The 13960-nt window shown below is 45.2% G+C and overlaps 1 protein-coding gene across 1 annotated transcript in view; it reads right to left on the bottom strand.

Moving 5' to 3' along the window:
• Nucleotides 1–13960, bottom strand: part of Cnn3 (calponin 3) — a 31644-nt gene that overhangs the window by 2934 nt on the left and 14750 nt on the right. Inside the window, exons 2-6 of the mRNA XM_034500162.3 lie at nt 5299–5420; nt 5027–5093; nt 3254–3391; nt 2785–2901; nt 401–547 (exon numbers count right to left, since the gene is read on the bottom strand). Of these exons, the coding sequence (XP_034356053.1) occupies nt 401–547; nt 2785–2901; nt 3254–3391; nt 5027–5093; nt 5299–5420 (591 nt within the window). The remainder of the gene's footprint in view (nt 1–400; nt 548–2784; nt 2902–3253; nt 3392–5026; nt 5094–5298; nt 5421–13960) is intronic.

The following is a 13960-nucleotide window of genomic DNA, read 5'->3' as shown; positions in this document are numbered from 1 at the left end:
AACAGCTCCTACCAGAAATGCCAAATAATCTTATATACCCACTCAAATGGGCCCCTTTAAAAACAAGACCAAAAAGGGGCAGGGAGAACAAACTATTCTTTCCTTGGCTTTTGAAGTCGAAACACACATACACATCACTTTTTAATTCTGGTTAGGGAGAAAGGCCAGCTGTTCTCAGTGCCAACCAAAACCATTAGTCACGCTACACTTTTCAGGATGGAGAAAGGGTCCTTTGATTCTTTTGCTCTCTCAGCAAAATCTACTTTCCTGAAGACTAAAAATACTATGTATGGTAAAAATACCATTTGAGAGTCCAGCTACTCACTATAGGATCAGTGCTGACTTAGCATACACTTCCTTCTGTGCCCTTTGCTTCAAGAATTAAAAAGACACAGCTTACCTGGCTGGCTCCTTTGTTGGTGCCCATCTGCAGGCTAATCGTGGTCTGGTCAAAGGGTTTGTCAGTCTGCATTTTGGGATCATAAAGATGCCGCCGAGTCCCATAGGCTGTCATACCCGCCTGGCTGGCACATTTGTTGGTTCCCATCTTTTAAGTTAAAAGGTCAGCATTAATTATCAGAAGTCAGTAACAACATATGCACAAGAAAATGTTCTGTGTTTCAAAGGAGAGGGAAAGCACAGCTCGGGTTGTAGCTCAGAGCCAGAGTTCTCACCTGTCTCATACACAATAAACAAAGATCTCGGTTCAACTCCCAAGCACCAAAAAAGACAAAAAAAAAAAAAAAAAAAAAGGGAAAGCCAGGAACTTATAATTCCTGAGGTAAGGGGTTTGCTTAGGCAGCTAGGTATGAACTCTCCTCTGTGCTTTGGAAGAGAAATTGTGTGAAGGCTGACTTTAAAAGAGAAATTCCAAACACTTCAGCACCGTTAGCTGCGTGTAAACTTGCAGAAGGAGATGTATTGTTGAACAAGAAGTCACTGTGTTGGCAGAACTATGGAGAACTAAACCTCCCTAACACTCTCTTGCTCTCTGCAGCATGGGTATCAGATTAAAGTGAATCCTCTTCAGAGAAACCACAGCAAGTGGAGGAGACCAGACAACAAGGCTTCCGACTACAGCTACAGCTGCATCCAACCTTGCTCTTGCTCATCCTCCAGAACTGCATACTTGGGGGAGGGGAGGGTGGTAGAAAGAGGAGCAGCAGCAGTTTACAAAAAAGTCTTGTACTGTTTCAAGTAAGTTTACAACTTTGTGCTGGGCTGAACCCATAGCTATCTTCAACTGCAAGTACAGCCTGTGGACTCAGGGTTAAAACAGGAAAGCAAATGCCAGGCACTTTGGACCATCAACATTTTCATGGGGGAGAAAATACATTTATTTCCTCAACTCTCCGGCCAGAACCAGAACAGGGCAGTAAGAGGAGTATGAAGTGCAGAATGCAGACTTATTCCAGGAGTAATTAACGTCTCTCCCCTGCTGAGGACTACAGGACCCAGGAGTACTCAGAGCAGCCTGTGGAAGGAGGAGGGCTCTTCCCACCATGGATGGCTTTCTCCTTAAAAATAGTCTTTGCCTTCAATTTTTTGAGGCAATCTCACATAAACACTGGCTGGCCTTGCACTCCCTAGGTAGCCAGGGATAATTTTAAACTCCTGAGTACTGGGGTCACAAGTGTACATGCCCAGGGGACACTTAGAAAAATTTTGTTACTAAAAGCAAAACCCCGGCACTAGAAAAGATTCACACAATATATATAAGCCGCCCCCCCCCCCCCAAAGAAGAGAGGGGGAAAGTCACTGCAACATTAAGGTTTGTACAGCTGCAACCACAGTTTGCAACAGAGCTCTGTGAATACCTTTGGGTTTTGTTTGCATACGTGTACAATGTCTAGAACCACACCCACACATAGAAGCCCACCTTTTACAAAACCACACACACCTCTTTAGGAGTTAACAGTATTTTATAACTTTGTCTCTTAACCCATCTTTTCAAACACTGATGTAAATTTTTAGGCTGCATGCTCAAATTTGCAAGGAGTTCTAACTTACTAACTGATCAGTATCTGACTCTTCTTTCCAATTTCCCACCATTTAGACAATGTGTACTTTTAAAAATTAAAGCCACCGGCAGAGACTCAGTCAAGAGGTCAGTACACCAAGGAGGTCCTTAGCACTAACACTGCATGGTTGTGTTTTGGTGACACCCTCCAGGGAGACTGTAAAAGTCACTATAACCAAGTGTTTCCCAGGCACTAAGAGGACCCAGTAAACAAGGCTGATACAGCACCACGCATTACCAGTGTATAATGACTTTGGCATGCTGGTCTTTGTATACCTTTGTATCCCTTGTTGATAACATCTAAAAATTTATAAAGTGCATTTTCTTTCTTTTTTAATGATAATATGGTTATCTTTATAAGCAATTTAATTTCCTAGAAAAACAATGGTCAAGCTGGGTGACATAAAAAAAAAAAAAAAAACAAAAAAACAAAAAAACCCATCATTTTCTTATTTCATCTGTTGAGACAAATTCTCATTCTGTAGACCAGGCTGGCCTTGAACTCATATGTAGCCCAGGATGGCTTCAAACTCAGAGCAATCCTCCTACCTTAGCCTACTAAGTGCTGCGATTACAGGTGCCTTATGCCATGCCCTGTAGGTCTTATATACACAAAACCTGTGAAATCCATGTAGATATCCAAGCAATCTAAATAAATTATGGAATTTTCATGCATATTTTACTAATGAGAGGCATAACATTTCGTGTGGCAATAGTTAATGACACTCTGTAGATGAATGAAGAAAGAACATCACACCACTTACCTGTAAACCAATGACACTTTGGCCAGCCTTTAATTTGCCTTCATCAAAACGTCTTGTTTGTTTTTCTGCGTACTTAACGCCAATGTCAATGGTTGTGTGGAATCCTTTTGTCTTCGCCTAGACAGAAACACATTCACCACCTGAGCTGGAGCACAGAGATTCTGCCACCAGCATTTTGAAGAGGGAACAATGAATGTCCACAGACAGGCTTCCCGGTGAGCTCATGTCATACCAGAGGTAGAAACACATGTAGGCCTATTCAATGATAACGCTGTACCCTCTGAAATTCGAGGGCTCTAATTAACCTATCTAGCCCGAGCTGATGTCAGCAGCCTTTTCACAAAGCTAGCAATTACAGAAGACACAGGCCCCTCCCCACCTGGTCTCTGCATCCCTGGGAGAACAATGATGTCATTCATCACCCATGCTCAGGAACGTTTCTTTAATGGAGTGAAGAACATGTACTTACCAGACCTGCTAGAGCCACCAACGTAGTCTGAACCTGGGTCATGTTGCCATTCTCAAAAAGGTCGTTTGCTTCGAATATATCGTGGGGCTTCATACCATATGCCTGGATAGCTTTAATGAAGTTGCCGATATTCTCCAACTAGAAACAGAAAGTCATAGAGGGTTTGAGATTCTTCGGTCTGGGTGACTGGTTACAAGACAGCAGACAGAGGCTTTTTGGCGAGGATTCTCTATCTGATACATAGTATACAGACAGCTTATTCTCTAAAAGGGCCTACAGAACGATCTTTTAAAAGTAAGGGTTTTTAAAAATTCTTTTTTGCTATTCATGTTTTGAGACAGAATCTCATGAAGCTCAAACCTATACAAAACTGGTCATAGAGCCAACAAGAATCTTGGATTTCTGATCCTCTTGCCTAGACTCCCACCCCACAGATCTGGTGCTATAACTACAGATGAGTACTAACTACCACTCTATTTATGCTGTGCTGGGGATCAAATCCAGGACTTCATGTATGTTAGCCAAGCACTCTACAAACTGGGACCACAAGAGCAAAACTAGCCACGTGTATCTGTGTGTAGTATGCATTTAATGTGTTTAGGTGCGTGGGTGAGTGTGTGTGTGCGTGTGTGAGTGTGTATACTGTACATTTGCAGGCTAAAGGTTGACATTTAGTATTTCACCCCATCATCCTCCACTGAAGCAGGAAAAGACTCTGATGCACTCAGGACTCACCTACTTAGCCAGTCCAGCTAGCCGGCTTGCCCTGGCAATTCCTGTGTCTGCCTCCCACGCAACTGGGATTATAGTTCACTCGGCTTTTGCAGGGTTCTTAACTCCTGTCCTCAGGTGTGGGTGGCGAGCCCTTTGTACACTACTCCCTGGGCCCATCATCCTTGCACGTGTTTAAGAACTCTATGTCAGAGCTATCCAGGCCCGGACTTCTCTTTTGACAAAAATTGCATGCATGCATTAATAGTTCGCTATGGGTTTTAAATTTAGTTTCAAAGTAGGTTGATTGCTAAATGGCCACCATCTCCCAAATACAGTTAAGACAAATCACTAGCCAATGGTACTTCATACACTGATAAAAAGAAGCTGGGATGTACTAGCGCATCATAACTAAGTCGGTGCATTAAATGCCTCGCTCCCCCACTTTATCTTTATGGTCCAGATGGCATTTGTGTAAGTTTATCAAATCTTTCAAAGTAGACTGACTGAATGTAAAATCATCTAAAACTAAACGTGAGATCACAGGACTAGTTCAATCAGCAACAATGGCAACATTTTTATTTTATTTTATTTTATGTATGAGTGCACTGTCACTGTCTTCAGACACACCAGAAGAGGGCATCGGATCCCATTACAGATGGTTGTGAACCACCATGTGGTTGCTGGGAATTGAACTCAGGCCCTCTGGAAGAGCAGTCAGTGCTCTTAACCACTGAGCCATCTCTCCAGCCCCAATGGCAACATTTTTAATAGTGCAGCTTATAATTTATAATATATAGTGCGGCTTGTTAATTCTAGACCTAGAGAGGCAGGAATAGTCCAAGTTCTGTCCATCATGGAGTGTATAATGAATGTGAGGGCAGCCTGGGCTACAACGTGAAATCCTTATCTCAAATAAGGGGGGGGGGCGGGAAGGGGAGCAAGAGGAGAAAGAAGGGAAAGAGGGAAGAAGGAACAGAGAGGAGGGGAGAGAGGAAGGAAGAAACAGAGGTGAGGGAGGGAGGAAAGGGATGGACAGGAGGTTGCCCACTTGACAATTACCTGTGGCCAGTTTAGTGAGGATTCGTTGACTTTCTTCACAGAGCCTGGCTGTAGCTTGTTTATGAGTCTAAAAGCAAAATTACAATGACGCTTTATGGCTCAAGAACAAGGACTGGAATATTAACAAGAACTGATTCCCTGGATGTCAGTGAGGGAAGCATTACACGCACAGCGGTAGAATATCAAGGCTGACATTCTAGACAGGGAACAGAATCAAGGCAAAAGCCCACAGACAGGATCGGGAGAGGATGAAGGCCACTCGGGCCACTCACTCGCAGAGGATGATGCCGTCCTTCAGGCCCAGCTGGAAGTTGGTCCCAATGCCCATGCCTGTCACCTCCTCTATCCAGTTGCGCAGGTCCTCCTCGGCCTGCTGGTCATACTTGGATGCGATCTGAAATACAAGTTTCCAAACTTCAGAGGGACTCAGTAACGGGGGACACCCACCACCGGCTCACAATGTCATCCGCTTTTGTTCACTATTCACTAAGTCCGGGCTCTGACGGGTACCTCCCCCCACCCCACCCCCGCCCCGCCTCGCCCCATGCAGGAGAGTTTGCTGGCGACCTTAACCAGCTGTTGCAGCTGCAATAACTACACACAAAACGTTAGTGAAGGCCAGTGTTAACTAAGGAACATGAAATGAGAAGCTGGGACCAAGGAGAAAATTCAACAATACAAGATGAAGTCCCAGTCATGCGTGACGCAAGGGACAGGATTTAGCAGAGTGTTGCAACACGGCATCAGCTGGACCTTAAACTTTTAAAGACTGAATCATGAATCACCACATTCCAAAGGAGGACGGGGAGAAATTCCAACACATGGGACTATTTAACACAGTATCTCAACTATCTAGAACATACCATTCCAGGAGTTTCCCAAAGTTCTGGGATCTGCCTTCTGTTAAAGCAATTACACATTACACTGCACGCACGTGTGCGGGCACACAAACACAGTAAGTATACTTTTACACATACATTTTAAAAACACTTCTTAGGACTTAAAAACCACTATCTTTGAATAAACCTAAACTTTTTCTTTTTCTTTCTTTTCTTTTTTTTTGGGGGGGGTATGTATCTGGATGTTTTGCTTGTATGTGTGTCTGTGCACCATGCAGTGCCCATGAAGACCGGAAGACAGTATCAGTCAGATTTCCTGGAATTGGACTTATAAAGGCCATCAAGGGGGTGGCACCCCAAAATTCTATTTTGTTTTGTCTTTGAGACAGAGTTTCTTTCTGTAGCCCTGGCTTTCCTGGAATTCACTCTGTAGACCAGGCTGGCCTTAAACTCACAGAGATCTGCCTGCCTCTAACTTATCTCATGTGTGTTGAGATTAAAGGCCTGAGCCACCACTGGCCCAGCTACTCTCAACTTTTTAAAATGTGAAACAAACAAACAAACAAAAAGGCAAAGGCATGCAGCACACCTTTATAATTCTAGCTCTCAGAGTCCAGAGTCCAATCTGGTCTACAGAACAAGCTCTAGGACAGCCAGGGCCACACAACAGACTGTCTCAAGGGGGGGGGGGGGGGGGGGTGCAGTGGTGACAGCTGGAAACAAGGCAAGAGCATATACTCTGGTCTTTTCATTCAGCACAGCTAAAAATGCCAAGCAGACACACTTCAGCAGAGCCCAGGGGCCAGATAGGAGCTTGGGCATCAATTACCAAGCTGTCAGAAATGGAAATCAACAGCGGGGATGTCTGCCGACCATAAAACATAATTAGGCTTAATTACTGAGCAATGCACATCACTGCACTGCTCAGGAGGAGGTCCTTAGGGTTCAGGCCTAACTAGCCAGGCCGGAGACAAGCACAACTATGTAGGACTTGAGGCTGCATTTGTGTTCTTTCTAAGAGAGAATCATGGGTGAGCAGGGCCAGGGTGGACAGGTAAGACGCTGGCTGGGTTACGTCTTACAAAGAAGGTCAGCAATCTTAAAAAGAAATGGGCTCAGCTGACCACACCTGACTGTGCTTCCTCTTCAGCAGACATGACATGACAATGGCAGCTTTTCATCTCTTCCCCCAAGGTGAACAAAGATGTCATATCTCACGTCAAATAAATGAAAGAGTCACATCCTCCTCTTGTAGGCTCACGAAAGCTTTCAAGATAGGCCTGGAACAGCGTCAGAGCTGCTAGCTGTGGCAGGTGCCTCCCCTCCCCCATCACCAATGGGAGGCTCCGCTGAAGTAAACAGATTTCAGGGATTGCTGTGTCCCCTTCACACTCCATTACCCATAATTAAAGAAACGGGAATGGATAATAGATAATTTACTTCAACTGTGTGTTTGCTTAACCAGGATTACAAAAGGAAACCCAACAGGTTTCTATTGTCACAGTTAAGACAGCACTACAGAGTTTCAAGGATCAAATCCAGCCTGGAGGCTAGTTCATACCACAGTATAAGTTATACCTGTGTGCAGCAAGGTTCTTGCCTTTGTACCCTCCGTCCTTGAGAAGGTCTTTGATTCCCTGCCAGCTTGAGTAACACTGGGTTGGGTGGGGGGGAGCAGGAAGGAGGGAGTATGGACAGTTAAGATTCTGTCTGAGATTCACCTTGTCAGTGAGAGACTAGCGGGACGCAACTACTCCCCTACTCCAGATAATCACTGACGGATAATTTGTCTCCTCCAAAACAGCAAACAGGTCCATGTTTGTATGACACTTCTCCATTCTAGCTGTCCTCACTAGGAGCCGAGCTTCTAATCCAGTCAGTTCCTGTCTCCACAGCAGCAAGACTGACTTCAACACATTCACCAAGTTCCTTCTAGTCGTCTACACAACTAGAATCATCAAGATCTGGTGACACAGGGCTGGAGAGATGGTTCAGTGGTTAAGAGCACTGACTGCTCTTCCGGAGGTCTTAAGTTTAATTCCCAGCAACCACATGGTGGCTCACAACCATCTGTAATGGGATTTGATGCCCTCTTCTGGTGTGTCTGAAGACAGCCACAGTGTACTCATGCATAAAGTAAATAAATCTAAAAAAAAAAAAAAAGAGAGAGAACAGAACTGCAGATACATGGTTGCCCAGACATACACTTAGGTAAAACACCCATACACATTAAAAAAAAAAAAATCTAAAAAAAAGTTAAAGTGTTGCAAAGTTGTGATTCCAGCACAAGAGGACAAGAGGCGAGTAGAGTTACTCCATGTAAAGCTGAAAGGTGGGGTGCAGGTAGAAAATATTGCCTTGCTTTTTCAAATATAGAGATGAAACTGTTACAGGGGCTGTTCTTTGCAGAATGGTTGTGATGGCTTTTAAAAATAATCCTTTATTATTATGTGTGTGCATGCATGATGTACGCGGTGGTAGTCAGAGAACAATTCAGAATTGGTTCTCTCCTTCCCCTTGGCTTTGAGGCAGGGTCTCTCTTGTTTCTACAGATAGTACAGAGGTCAAATGGAGCCACCCTACAACAGAGGGACAGTCTAACCTAGATACCACAGAATATTTTAAAAAGTCCAGTACCGGGTATAGAATACCTTTTTTTTTAGTGGTATAGAACCACCCCCACCCCCAAACATTATAGGCTATTATTGCCAGTCTTCTTGGCAACCCCCAGGATTTGATGCTAAGCCCTAAAGACACCACATATACTTGAGTCACAGAACATGGAGGAATCGCGCTGGAACTGACTGGAAGTCAAGTCTCCTACTGGGAGAGAAAAGCAAACAAGAGCTGTGAACCTTGAAAGCCATTACCAACCAACAGGCCTGGCAAGATATGGCCACTGTGAAACAGAGAACAGGGGTTTGTAAAAATAACCAATCCCTCTCTGATTGGACTTAAGGCTCACTCCACGCATTGTTACTCATGACTTGGCACTATTGACCGGGTCAAAACCCCACGGCTGCCTAAGCCAGAGATAAGAACCAACCACTCTTATTCTGCTAAATGGACACGGTAATACCCTCTGTTCCTAATAACATGGATGAATGCACAGCTCCACCCTGAGAGATGCTTCTTTTTGCGCTTAGTACAGAGACCCACAACTGGTCAACACGCACAGAATAAGAGATAAGTTTACAGAAGCAGAGGTAAGGAGACACCTGCAGCAAAGCACAGGGCTGTTGCACACATTAACTCAGAGATGTCACCACATGCTCAAGACTTGCCCAAGATCAAAGCAGCCAAAATCCCAGCACAGAAGGCTTTATGGCGCCCCACTCCTAGGCACTGGCAGATGATGAATCCTGGAGAGAATACACATGCTCCTGCAGGTGCCCATGCAGACAGCACCAAGTGGACTCTTGGCTTTAAAAATAAAGTGCATGGGGTTGGGAGGGAAAGCGGTAGGCAGAACGGGTGATGGATTTCTCATAGCATAGCATATGCATTATGAATTTTTCAAAACTAAATAAGAAAAACAAAAACCCTTTAGCTAATACAATTTATTCACTATTTTCACCTTAAAAGCTTTATAAACTTCTGAACTTAGGCTTAAATGACATTCTTTTCCTTATAACAAAACAAAAATAAAAAATGAAACCAATACAATCCAAAAAACAATAACCCTAATGGTCAGAATAAAGATACAGCTAGCCAGGCGGTGGTGGCGCACGCCTTTAATCCCAGCACTTGGGAGGCAGAGACAGGCGGATTTCTGAGTTCAAGGCCAGCCTGGTCTACAGAGTGAGTTCCAGGATAGCCAGGGCTGCACAGAGAAACCCTGTCTTGAAAAACCAAAATACTAACTAACTAACTAACTAAAGATACAGCCTACACAAAGGAGGAAAAAAACTGCTAAGTCAGGTATGGTGGTACATGCCTTTAATCCTAAAGCTTGAAAGGTAGAGGTAAGTGGATCCTTTGATTTTAAGGCCAAACTGGAGAGTTCTAGGCCAGGGCTATCTAGTGAGACACTAGGATATTAATATCTAGATTATATAAATAGAATATATAAAGGAAACATCAAACATCATCCAATCTATAAAAAGTCTAGGATACAGTTCTCAAGAGAAATACAAATAGTCAAATAAGTACTTTTTGGCTCAACAACCTCAGGCATCTGGGAAATGCAAATTAAAACTGCTTTGAAATTCCACATCACTCCAGTGAGAATAGCTGCCATCCAGAAAACAACTGAGGACATGTGACAAGACATAGGGAAAAGGAACCTTCACACACACTAGTGAGGAAGTGTGGACTCCGGAGCTGCAGAGGAAAAAAGTCAGCATAGAGGCCCCTCAAAACCCGAAAGTGGAATTAGTGTATGAATGGACAAAAAGGTGGTACAAACACACATAGCAAATGAAATCGAGAGCTGGAGATGACCCAGTGGTTAAGAGCACTGGCTGCTGCTCTTCCAGAAGACCTGGGTCCAGTTCCCAGCAACCACATGGAAGCTCACAACTGATATAACCCCTGTTCCGGGAGATCCAACACCCTCAGACAGACATACTAAATAAGCTATTAGAAAGGATGGGAGGAAGGACGGAAGGGAAAAAAAGAAAAGAGTGAGTGAATAGCAGGCGTAACGATGCACACCTTTAATCCCAGCACTAGGGAGGCAGAGGCAAGTGGATCTCTTGAGTTCCAGGCCAGCCTGGTCTACAGAGTAAGTTCTAGGACACCCAGAGTTAAGAGAAAACCCTGTCTCAACACAAAAGAACAGAACAAAAGAAGCAAAGACTACAGCGCTGAGAACCATGCCTGGGCATAGCCAATGGAGCCTCCTCACAGAGGCCTGACAGCATCTTCCTGCGAGCATGTTTAAGGATGAAGGCCTGGGAAAAGGCCTTCGGGGTTAAGTGGGAACCATCCTCCTCTACCAACCAATTCTCAGTCTGTTCTCACTCTCCTTGAGCATCAACTGTCTGTCCGTCCCTCCTTCAGTCCTGAGAACCCAGCTCAAGGACAACAAGTTGAGTCACCAGCCCGTGCCTCTTCTCTCTCTGTGGAGCCTCTACATCTGCCCAGGCCAGCATCTGGTCTGGGCAGCTCAGAGAGTCCATTTGGAGCTGAGGCCAATCCTGTGTGAGTCCTAACTTCAGACTTTACAACAGTATCTGTTCACAAAAGTTAGATTATGTAGCTATGCAGAGCACACACATGGGGTGAAAAGGGCAGAGAGAGGGTCAGGTGGGTGACAAACTGAGGACTCTTCAAAGCTCACTCAGCCCACTAAACAGCTTCATTTCTTTGTGCTAAATCTGGTAGACATAGGAGACATTCGGAGAAAGGTTACAAGGATAAAGTGACAGTGACAGACAGGGTAAGAAATGCCAGGTGAACTATAATATATAAATCTCTCTTCATCGCCCCTCCCAATCTCACCCCCTTCCTCAAAGTGTTACCCTCTGTCAAATAAAACATAAAACACAGGAAAAAGATTCTCATCAAAACCACAAGCCCTAAGGGCCTGTGCTTCCTAATAGCAGAAAGAGACACTATATCAGATAAAAGGCCTTCTAGTTGCTGAGAGGCAGCCCAGAATTGTTTAGGGAAGTTTCACTGGAAGTCTTCAACAGGGAGACAAAGTAACTAGGGAGACAAAAGACATCTCAGCAATGGACTAGAAACAAACCCCCTGTTGTTTTGGGGTAAGCAGCAAGCATTCACCAAGAAGCTGCTGGTACCTAAAGGCAGAAGAGGGCTCGCCCTCATGGAAAAAGAGCTGCCTGAGGGTCACACATTCCAGACACACTACAGAGTCTACCGAAAAGTGAAGAGTACTTTATTCCTGAGTCCATCATAGGACTGCATTAGGACCCCAAAGACACCAAACTCCCTAGCTGCTACAGACCATTACATACAATGGAACTGCATTTACACACAGCCCGTGCATATCCTGTACACTTATTAAATCATCTGTTGATTACTACCATAACCCAGTGCAATGCAAATGGCGTGTGTGTGTGTGTGTGTGTGTGTGTGTGTGCGCGCGCGCGCACACACACACACACACGCTGGTATACAGAGTTCAGGGAATGCCAATGAAAAAGTACAAGCCTGCCAAACATACAATTTCTCTCCTGACATTTTTGTCATGGCTGATTGAATCTGCAGGTGCCTAGCCAATGAGTATAGAGAACCAACCATTTCCCCTTTTACAATAAATCATCACAGAGACTGTTAAAACCCAGAAGCAATAATCCAGGTCATAGTTTCTGGTGCTGAAACAGTCTCCCAATTTTCAGCCACGCTTGAATTCTCCTGGGGCTATTTTCGAGCCACTCAGATGACTCAGCATAATCCCAAATGATCTCCCTAAAAATCACACTTGTGTGAGTATCGGGATGGTTTAAATGAGGAAGCCCCCCCCCCCTCAACAGGCTCATGTTTGAATGCTTAGTCTGCAGTTAGTGAAACCATTAGAGAAAGACTAGGGGGTGTGGCCTTGCTGCTGGAGAAGCGAGCATGTCACTGAGAGTGGGCTTTGAGGTTTCAAAAGCCCATGTCAGACCCTGTCTCTCTCTCTCTTCTCTCTGGTCTCTGCCTGCTGCCTGGGGATTAGGATATAAAAGTCACCCACTGCTCCAGGACCATGGCAGTTTGCCATGATAATCATGAACAGCTCTCAAAAATATGAGTAACCTCCCCCCCCCCACCCCAACTGCTTTATTTTATGAGTCGCCTTGGACATGGTCTCTCTTCACAATGATAGAACAGTAACTAAAACAGCATCTGCCACATGCTTTCTAGATTCTTCTTTCAGCTTCTTCAGTCTTCTTTTCTGTGTTCTGTGCTAATGGCTAGGAGGCCCAGTTCAAAGGCAGACCCTGCCCTAAAAGACCTTATTTCAGTAGTACAGAAACCAAGAGTCATTCTATGGTTTGGCCTTGCTGGGGAAATCTGAAAGTCAAGGACAATCACATCTAAGGGCATCTCAAAGCAGGCCTTTCTCTCACAGGTACAGCCAGACCTTCAAGCCAAGGTATCCCCAGATAGATACTGTGTTAGTTTCCTGCTGTTGAGAAAATACCTGAAGGCAAATTTATGTTGGTTCATAGTTTCAGTCCACGGCTGCTTGGCCCCGTTGCCTTTAGGCCTGTGATGGACCAGAACACCATGGTGGGAAACATGAGACAGAGAAAACTGCTCAAAAGGAAGGGGCTATAATTCAATACCTGTAAAGGGAAGCCCCCACTGAGGTCACTTCCTTTCACTAAGCCCCACCTCCTAATGTTTCCTCCACATTCTGCCAACCAAGCTCTCCACAGAGCCTTGCCAGATTCAAATTCAGATAAACACAAGGACCCTAAGACTTGATGATGCACACCTACTGTGAAAATGGCAAGAAGCTAAAGCTTTAAAAATACCAGAGGAACCAATCCAGTGCCTGATCCAAGCAGCACAACAGACAGAAGGAAAAGCACTTCAGCCTCTGTGGGGCTGATAGCTTGCAAGTTGGTGCGGGGGTGGGTCCTGTTGGGCCAAGTTGTGGTTCCCGAGTGTCTGCCACCCCAGGCGGCTGGAACCACGGCTCTGGGGAGTAGAAGCGCGGAAATTTGAGTGAGTTCCCTCCTGGTGGAGGCTTGATTAAGAAGCTGCTCAGGGCTCTGCCCAGTCGTGGGGAGATCTCAATCTAAAGTTCCAAGGGGGCAGGGCTCCTGAGTGGACCCGGAGGTCGGTGGTCTTTGTCCTGGGCTCCCAGATGCCGCTGGGGTCTGCAGAAGAACAGAGACTCGAGAGGAACAAGGGGAGAGAAGGAAGCCCCGACTGGGCTCCGCGAGAAGGAAGGAGACTCTTGATTACTGCACTCGCTTGGCTGCTCGGTTAGCTTGCTTGAATCTGCGGCCACTGTGGCTGGACCACAGAGAAACCCTCCCCGGGAGATTAGGTGGCATCTGGATACTCAGAGGCCCCCTCCACAGTTCTCCGAGGCAGGCCCCAAAGACATGAGGAAGTCCATGGTTTTAACAGGTTTATTGTCATGGCAGATGATAGATGAACCTGGTTGTGCTACACCCCCACCCCCCACCCC

This window comes from Arvicanthis niloticus, chromosome 4, assembly GCF_011762505.2.
Source record: "Arvicanthis niloticus isolate mArvNil1 chromosome 4, mArvNil1.pat.X, whole genome shotgun sequence".
Classification (NCBI taxonomy): Eukaryota; Metazoa; Chordata; class Mammalia; order Rodentia; family Muridae; genus Arvicanthis; species Arvicanthis niloticus.
The sequence above is the reverse complement of the archived record's forward strand: the minus strand, read 5'-3'. Positions and strand labels throughout refer to the sequence as shown.